Below are 7,685 nucleotides of genomic sequence, written 5' to 3' on the forward strand. Positions count from 1 at the left end.
CACTCTCTGACATTGCTCTCCATGGGGGATTTCTGACCCTGATTTCTATGGGGTTCCATGACGTTAATCTCCATGGGGGTTATCTTACACTGATCTCTGTAATGGGTCTCTTACAAGGATCTCCATAGGGAATCTCTGTTTCTAATCTCCAGGGAGGGTTTCTGCCTCTGCTCTCTTTGGTGGGGTCACTGCCACAATATCCCTGCCACCTTTTATTTCTTTCACATTTCTCTTTCCCCTTCCTTATGGCCTGATGTTGTCCCCCTAATTTCCCTGTGAATCTTTGCCCCTCCACTCCACACACTATGCTGCCCCCTGGGGGATCTGTAACTCTGATGTCCCTGGAAAGAGTCTTTTCTAGTGGGGGCGGGGAGAGCCCAAGCTGGCTCAGATCGGTGGGGGCGGGGAGAGCCCGCTCTCCTACTGGATTCACAGGCTGCTTTGGAGCAGGATGTGTGAATGAAGGACCCTGGCGTCCTGGACTGGTACATCCCAGCCAGGGTTGGGAATCTGAAAGGAATCACAGACCAACAGGGAATAGAGTTTCTTAAAGGGACCACCACCCGCTTCAGTGTCCCTGAGGAGTCTGTTTCTGATGGCCTCGGGGGCTTGTGTCTCTGCATAAGGGGGCTCTGCCCCGAGGGGGTCTGGGAAGCTGAGCTCTATGGGGCATCAGTGGCCCTGATCGCCATAACTGGTCTCTGACATTGTTCTCCATGGGGGGGGCGGTCTCTGCCTCTGATCTCCATGGGGACTCGGTCCTTGATGGGCTGGAGGGTCTGTGCCCCCGGGGACTCTGTGACCCTGGTCTCCGGGAGGGTCTTTGCCCCTGATTTCCTTGGGGGGGGGTCAGTCTTGATCTCGGGGGGGGGGGTGACTGCTCTCTGGGGGGGGTCAGTCTCCCATCCTGCACTGGTTCTCTGTCCCTGATCTCCATGGGGGAGGGGCCGGATTCTTGACCCCACGAGGGCTCTCGGACACGTATGTCCCTTGGGAGTCTCCCACAATAAGCTCCCTGTGCATTCTCTGTCTCCATAAGGGGGCGCTGCCCGGGCTGTGGCGGGATCTCGGTAAACATGTCAGAGGTGCCCAGAACTTGAGCTTGGCGCTTCTCCGGCCTTGCCACAGCAGGGAGGGTGTCACAGCGCCCCCTAGGGAGCAAAGGAGCATCGTTATCCCTGTCTGTCTTCCTGTGAGGGGGGCAAGAGGTGCCAGGAAAGACAGACAGAGCCCAAAGAAGCGGAAGCCTGTGCCTGGAGGTGGCAGAAGCCAGGGGCTGGCGCAGAAGTGGCTCCAGAAAGAACCAACACGCTCCTTGCAACACTCCTGCCCTTGCTGGGGCAGCCGCTCCGCGCGCCCACCGACTGGCGCCAAGTGATAAAAGCTCCCGGGAGGGGGCGGGGGGCGCCGGGAGCACGCACATCCCGGCCCTCAGCTCCCGCCGCCACCTACGTCGCGGCCCACGCTGCTCCAGCCGCGCTTCCAGCGTCCCTGCCACTTGCTCCCGCACCACCAAAGGACTGGTCCGAGCCGGAGCCGGAGCCGCAGCAGCAGCCGGAGCCGGAGCCAGAGCCAGAGCCAGGGTAGCACCGGCGGGGGCCGCCCCAGTTTTGGCTTCTGAGGAAGAAGAGCCGGGGGCCAGAGCGGGCCCTGCCCCCGCTCCCCAAGCAGCGTCTTCCCCCAGGGCCCCCGGGTCGGGCCCCGGCAGGGAGGGGGACAAGATGGCCGCAGAGGGCCCCCGTGGGACCACCCGAGAAGGCCCAGACCTCGGAGCCCAGAACCCGACCTGGGAGCTGGGCCCGGCCCATTCTAAGGCCCGAAAAAGCGTTTCCCGCCAGGCGCGCTCCCACCCGCGCCAGCCAGGGGCGTCCGAGGCGGAGGGGAGCCGGGCCCCCATCCCCCCGCCCCAGGAGCTGACAGAACAGAAGGGCAACCCCAGCAGCCCCCCGCCCCCGCCCCCGGCCGAGCCCTCGGGCTCCCCAAAGGAGGCAACGGCCTCTCCCCGCCCGGGCCTGTGCGCCCTCAGCAAGGCAGGTGACGGACCCCCTGAGACCCCCCTGAACAAGGCCATCGGGTCACCCCCTGGCTTCTCCTCCAAGGGCCTTTCCCCCCCACCCCAGCACCCCCAGGACGAGAGCCCCAGGCTGCCCCCGGGCGCCCCGCCGGGCTCCCCGAAGGCGCAGGGGCCCCGGCCAGAGGAGGAGGGGCCCCTGAACCTCACTTTAGATGGAGATTTGGGCAGACAGCTGGACTGCCTGTTGTTCGGGGCCCGGTGTGAGACCATAAAGGGCCCGTCCATTCAGCCCAGAGCCCACCTGCGCCAGCCGGGGGGGAGCCGCCCGGATAACGAGGGGTCCCCCGTAGACGTGGACTTCCAGAGCCGCCTCCCGGCGGAGCGGGAGGGGCCGGCAGAGGTCTCGCCTCTCTCGCCGCTGTCCCCCCCACCGGCCAAGAAGCCCAAGCCGGGGGCCCCGGGGGAGGCCGGCCTTCTGGGGAAGCGGGACGCCTCTGCGGGGGCATTCTGGGCCCCGGACGTGGCCCCGTCTCTTCTCAGTCTCTCAGCAGACCCGGAGCCAGACCAGGACCCCCGCTGTGAGCTCTGCGGGCAGTTCTTTGAGACCCGAAAAAGCCTTTCCCGCCAGGCGCGCTCCCATCTGGGGGACATGGGGGTGACCGAGTGGTACGTCCAGGGCTCGCCCATTGACACCCTGACAGAAATCCTGAAGGGCCAGGCCCAGCCTCCGGCCGGGGGACCTCCCGACCCACCCCCGCCGGGCCCCAAGGCACTGGCCAAGGCACTGGCTGGGGGCCCTGGGGGCTCCCTGGAGGTTCAGAGTGCTTCCGGGCTGCACCTCCCACCCCCTGCCCAGAAGCAGGGCCCATCTAGTGGCCCCCTGTCACCAACCATCCCTCCCCCCCCACCTGCTCGGAGGAGGTTCCCTGGGCGGCCACTTCCTTCCCTCCAGGAGAAATTAAAGTCCGAACGGAGGCAGGTGGAGATCAGACGGGAGAGGTTGACCGGAAGCCCGCCCGGAGAAGGACGCCCACCTGAGGCACCCCGCTCGCCCCGTGAGGACATGGCAGCCCTGAGTCTGTGTAAGCTACCCCCTGAGTGAAGGGGGGGAGGACTAAAAGCAGGGAGTCAGGTCCGAGACACACAGGGATCTGGGGCTCTGCCAGGCTGGAATGGGAAGGGGCCCGCCTGGATGCCCGGGGAGCCAAGGCAAGGAGAAGGCTCCTTCTCCCCCTGAGGGGCAGCTGCTAAGTCACTGCTTCTCCCTGTGGCTGCTCTGGCCCCGGCCCCGTGGGGCTTCACACCGGGCGGTGATTACAGGCGGGTTAGGAGCTCTTGGACAAGGCGCTGGGCGGGCTTCCTCCTATACTGGCCTTGAGGGGTCTGTGGAGGTTCTTTGGGGGGGTAAAGGGCCAGAGCCCGGGCCTGGTTTGGGTCTAAGGCTCAGGGACGTCAGACGCTGAGAAGTTTGTTTTGGGAAGGGATGGGCCCGCACTCCGGGGGCCCCTTCCTAGAACAAGCGCCGGCCTCTCCGGAGGTGCGGCCTAGAGGAGGGAGCCCAGTTTTCCCCCCATCGGGGGTGCCGGGGCCCTCCCCCCTCCCATCGCCCTCTTTCTGTCTCTGCAGCTTCCTGGGCCGAGCCGGTCCGGAGCATGCGCTGTGAGCTCTGTGGTGGGGGCTTTGAGGACCGAAGGGGCCTGGCCTGCCACGCCCGCTCTCACCTGCGGCACATGGGGGTGACCAAGTGGTCCGGCTCGCCCATTGACGCTCTTGGAGGGATCCTGGAGAAGAAGGCCGAAGCGCGGCTCGTCAGGAAGGAGCCCGCCCCCGCCGGGCCGCCCTCTCCCCGGGGGCAGGATGGGCCCCAATGCCCCGGGAACGGGCCTCAGGCCCTGTCTTTGACCCCATTGCGCCGCAGTCCTGGCAAACCCGGGCCTGGCCCTGGCAGCCTTCTCTCCCAGCCCTTTGCCGGTTTCCTCACCCCCCTGGTGATAAGGCGGCCGCTGCCCAACGAGAGACTTCTCTCCAGGGAGATGAAGCCCAAGACCCCTACACGCCCCGAGCTGCCCCTCAAGACCGAGCCCATTCATGGCCAAAGCTCCCAAGCTCCCAGGGAAGCCGGGTGCGAGCTGTGCGGTCTCCATTTTGAGAAGCGCCAGGCACTGGCCAGCCACGCTCGGGCTCACCTGCGGCGACTTGGGGTGACAGAATGGTCTGTAAAGGGCTCCCCAATTGAGACCCTGAGGGAGTTCATCAGGCGCAGCCGCCCCCACAAGGTGGAGGCCTACGACAGCCAGGTTCCCCAGGGCCGGCCCTCACTGGGGATGGGCCGGCCTTCGGGGCCCAGACGAGATGGGGACAAACACATGCCCCTCACCTTGGCTCCCCATAGCCTCACGCTGATGGATAAACACCCGGGGAGGGAAGTCGGGCCCCACAGACAAGCCCACCCTTCTCGGGGGGAGGCCAGTGACTCTCAGCAGAAACGGGACCCCGGGCCACAGCCACCTCCCAGAACCCGGTGTGCCCCCTCCCTGGTCCCCCGCCCTCCCCAGAAGTCCTTGGTGACATTTCGGGGCCCCGTGTACACCCTGAAATGCAGGTTCTGTGAAGTGCAGTTCCAGGGTCCCCTCTCCATCCAGCAGGAGTGGGTTCGTCACCTCCAGAGGCACATCCTGGAAAGGAACTTCTCCCAAGCAGAGCCTGAGGCCCCCGAGGCCCAGCCGGGGCCAGAGCCCCAGTAATGGAGCCAGCTCTCTCCCCTCTCTGGGGGGCTTTCGCCCTTTCTCTCCCCCCCCCTCCTCTGGTGCGTTTCCAAAGGAGCCAGTCACGGCTCCACACTCAGGCCCGGACCCTAAGCTCAAGCGCTCCAGCTGAGGACGAGGTCACCCAGCCTTCCTCTTCCTCGGCCTTGGAAACTGCCCCAGCTGGGCTGTGAGGGCGCCAAGAAGACATTTCTCCCCAGGGCTTTAAGCAAAAGCTGGCAGCTGGGCCCTGGCTTAGTGCCAGGAGGGGGGGGCAGGCAGCTCGGGCTGGGGCCAAGCGGCTTAGAAACCTGCCCGGGCCTGGAGAACGAGCCTGGTGGGGGGCTGAGGGCTGGAGCCTCTGCTAGGCCACAGTCTCCAGGGTTAGTGGTGGGGAGAAGCCCAAGCCCCTGTGTTTGCTGCCTCGGGCACCAGGCTGGCAATGAGGACCCCAGGCGGGCTGCCCACAGCCTCACTGCTTCTGATTCACCCCCACCCCCAGACTGCCCCCTTTCCCCTCACCCCGGGCATCTTGTGTCATGGGGAGATCTGCTCCCCCCTCTCCTCTGCCTCCTTTTCCCTCTGCCCTGCTAGATGCCCTCAAATGAGACACTCGCTGCTGCTTCAGGGCTCTCTGGTGCCTGGTAGGGGCGTCAGGGTGGGCTTCGGGCCTTCCCCCAATACCCAGGCTGGGCGGGGAGCCCTGAACGCCTCCTGGGCCACGGAAATCACTGAGGGTCCCCGAGCAGCCCGAGGCCCTGAGGGGGGTCTTCCCTGAGAACAATTGGGCTTGGAGCCCACAGCTTTCTCTGCACTTTAGAAGCCCCCTCCCCCTCCCCTGCCAGGGGTCTGTTGCCCCCCATCCCATCCCCCCCTTCACTGTTGCTGTTTCTGCATAGCTTCCTAGAACTTCCCCTTGTTTAAAGTAGTTTTGTGTAGAGAATAAGGAGCCTTGGTTTTCATGTTGGAGTCCTGGGATGAGGAAAGCCCAGAGGCACTGACCTTTCACCTCTTGTCAATGGCCAGTTCTGGTTGTGAAAAAAAATGTAAAAAATAAAAAAAATAAAAATAAATAAATAGATAAATAAATCAGTAATAATCCTGCTGTATTTGGAAAATAGATATTCTGTGTAGAGATAAAATAAATCGGAGCTAAGAGGTCAAGAGACCTTCTCCACAATGGCCTCCCTGTCTCCTTGTGTTTTATTGTCCTCTCACAAGACTAGATCTATTCTGATGGTCAGCATTAGATCCCCGCCGTCTCTACCGGTGGCTTCTGGGACAGATCCCATGAGTGATCTGGAAGCCCGTTCTCCATAATGGGTCTTTTACCAGGATCTCCATGGGGGTTCTTTCATCCTGATTTCCATGGAGTCTCTCCCCCTGACCTCTAGGGGGGTCTCTGTTTCTGAACTCTCTGAAAGGGCATGTACCCTGATCTCCATTGGGAATCTGACTCTGATCTCCATACCGGGTCTCTGAGACAGATCTCCATGGGGCGTCTGTCCCTGATCTGCACGGGGGTCTCTGTGCCGGGGAGGTCTGTACCCCCGATCTCCACAATGGACTAGACACTCATCTCCATGGGGATTAGCTCCCCCTGACCTCTTTGGGGGGCTCTCGGCCCCAGTCACCCTGCCAGCTTTTGCTGCTTACAGCTTTCTGTCCCCTTCCTCAGGACGTGCTCTTTTCCACCCAATTTCTGTGCTCTCATGTCCACACGCTCTGCTCCCCTTCCAGGCCCACTTCTCTGCCCTTTCCCTGCAGCTCTGTCCCTCATCTCACAATGGATCTATCACCGCAGGCGCCATGGGAGGGCGGTCTCTGTCCTTGATGTCCATGAAGGGTCTCTGCTCCCGGGAGTCTGTGAACCAAATAATCCATGAGAAGTATCTGTCCTGGAGGGGTCTCTGACCCTGATCCCAATGGGGGTCTCTGACCCTGATCCCCATGGGGCTTCTTTGACATAGATTATTGTGGGCAGTCTCTGGATTTGATCTTCATGGGGGGGACTGGTCCTTGGTCTCCATGCCGGATCTCTGACCCTCATTTTTATGGGCAGTCTCTGAATTTGCTCTACAGGGCGGATGCTCTCTGAGCTCCCTGAAGGTTCTCTGCCCCCAGGGGGTCTGCGATGCTCATCTCTATGAGGGGTCTGTGCCCCAGGAAGGGTCCCTTCCCTTGATCTTCCTTGGGCGTGTCTACCCCCATCTCTAGGCTAAGGTCTGCACGTTCCTCTCCACGGGAGTTCTGTCCGCCTGAGGTGTCTGTGTCCTGGATCTCCATGGGGCTCCACACTAGTGATCCCCACGGAGGCAGGTCCCGGGGGTCTTTGTCCCAGAATTCATGGCGGGATTCCACCCACGAATACCGGGACCTCTCATTAGCCTGGGGGTCCCCGGCCCTGATTTCCCCGGGGGCTCTGTGCCTCTGATCTCCATGGCGTCTCTGTTCCTGCTCACCTCGGTGAGTGATCTCTGCCACAATAAGCCCGGCACCTTCTGCTCCTCACGTGTTCCTCTGCCCTTCTCATGACCTGATCTTCCCCCCACAATTTATCTGGGACTCTTCGCCCCTCAGGGCCACGCTCTCTGCGGCCTCTCCCCCATCTCTTCCTTCTCATTGGTCTCCAGCGCTCAGTGGCTCCTCTCTTCATCCCCCTCACCCCCTAATGTCCTCGGGTTCTCGAGGTCCATGGAGGGTCTCCGCCCCCAGGGCGTCTCGGACACCGCTAGCCACGGTGGGTCTGTTTCTGAGCTGAACGGGGGGATTTGCCCTTGCTTTCCGTGAGGGATTTCTGACTCTGATCTCTGTGTAGGATCTCTCCCCATAATGTCCGTAGGGCGCTGTACCCTTGACCTCCAGGGGGTGTTGTTGCCCGAACATGCGTGGTGGGGTCTGTTGCCCCCGATCTCCATGGAGGAGCT

General features: G+C 62.7%; 1 protein-coding gene across 1 annotated transcript; it reads left to right on the plus strand.

Moving 5' to 3' along the window:
- The first annotated feature begins 1,399 nt into the window (after nucleotides 1-1,399).
- On the plus strand, nucleotides 1,400-4,802 carry LOC141548499 (protein Wiz-like). Its single transcript, XM_074277451.1, has 2 exons — nucleotides 1,400-3,096; nucleotides 3,641-4,802. The coding sequence occupies exons 1-2, from the start codon at nucleotides 1,722-1,724 to the stop codon at nucleotides 4,756-4,758; spliced, it is 2,493 nt and encodes an 830-aa protein (XP_074133552.1). The 5' UTR covers nucleotides 1,400-1,721; the 3' UTR covers nucleotides 4,759-4,802.
- The last annotated feature ends 2,883 nt before the right edge of the window (nucleotides 4,803-7,685 follow it).

Source organism: Sminthopsis crassicaudata, chromosome X (genome assembly GCF_048593235.1).
Source record: "Sminthopsis crassicaudata isolate SCR6 chromosome X, ASM4859323v1, whole genome shotgun sequence".
In the NCBI taxonomy this organism is placed as follows: Eukaryota; Metazoa; Chordata; class Mammalia; order Dasyuromorphia; family Dasyuridae; genus Sminthopsis; species Sminthopsis crassicaudata.

What these genes read in the sequence shown, in the direction of transcription:
- LOC141548499 (XM_074277451.1), top strand. Translation starts at nt 1,722, where the DNA reads ATGGCCGCAGAGGGCCCCCGTGGGACCACCCGAGAAGGCCCAGACCTC. An exon ending in CATGGCAGCCCTGAGTCTGT is followed by an intron (nt 3,097 to 3,640) that starts GTAAGCTACCCC and finishes CTGTCTCTGCAG; the next exon opens with CTTCCTGGGCCGAGCCGGTC.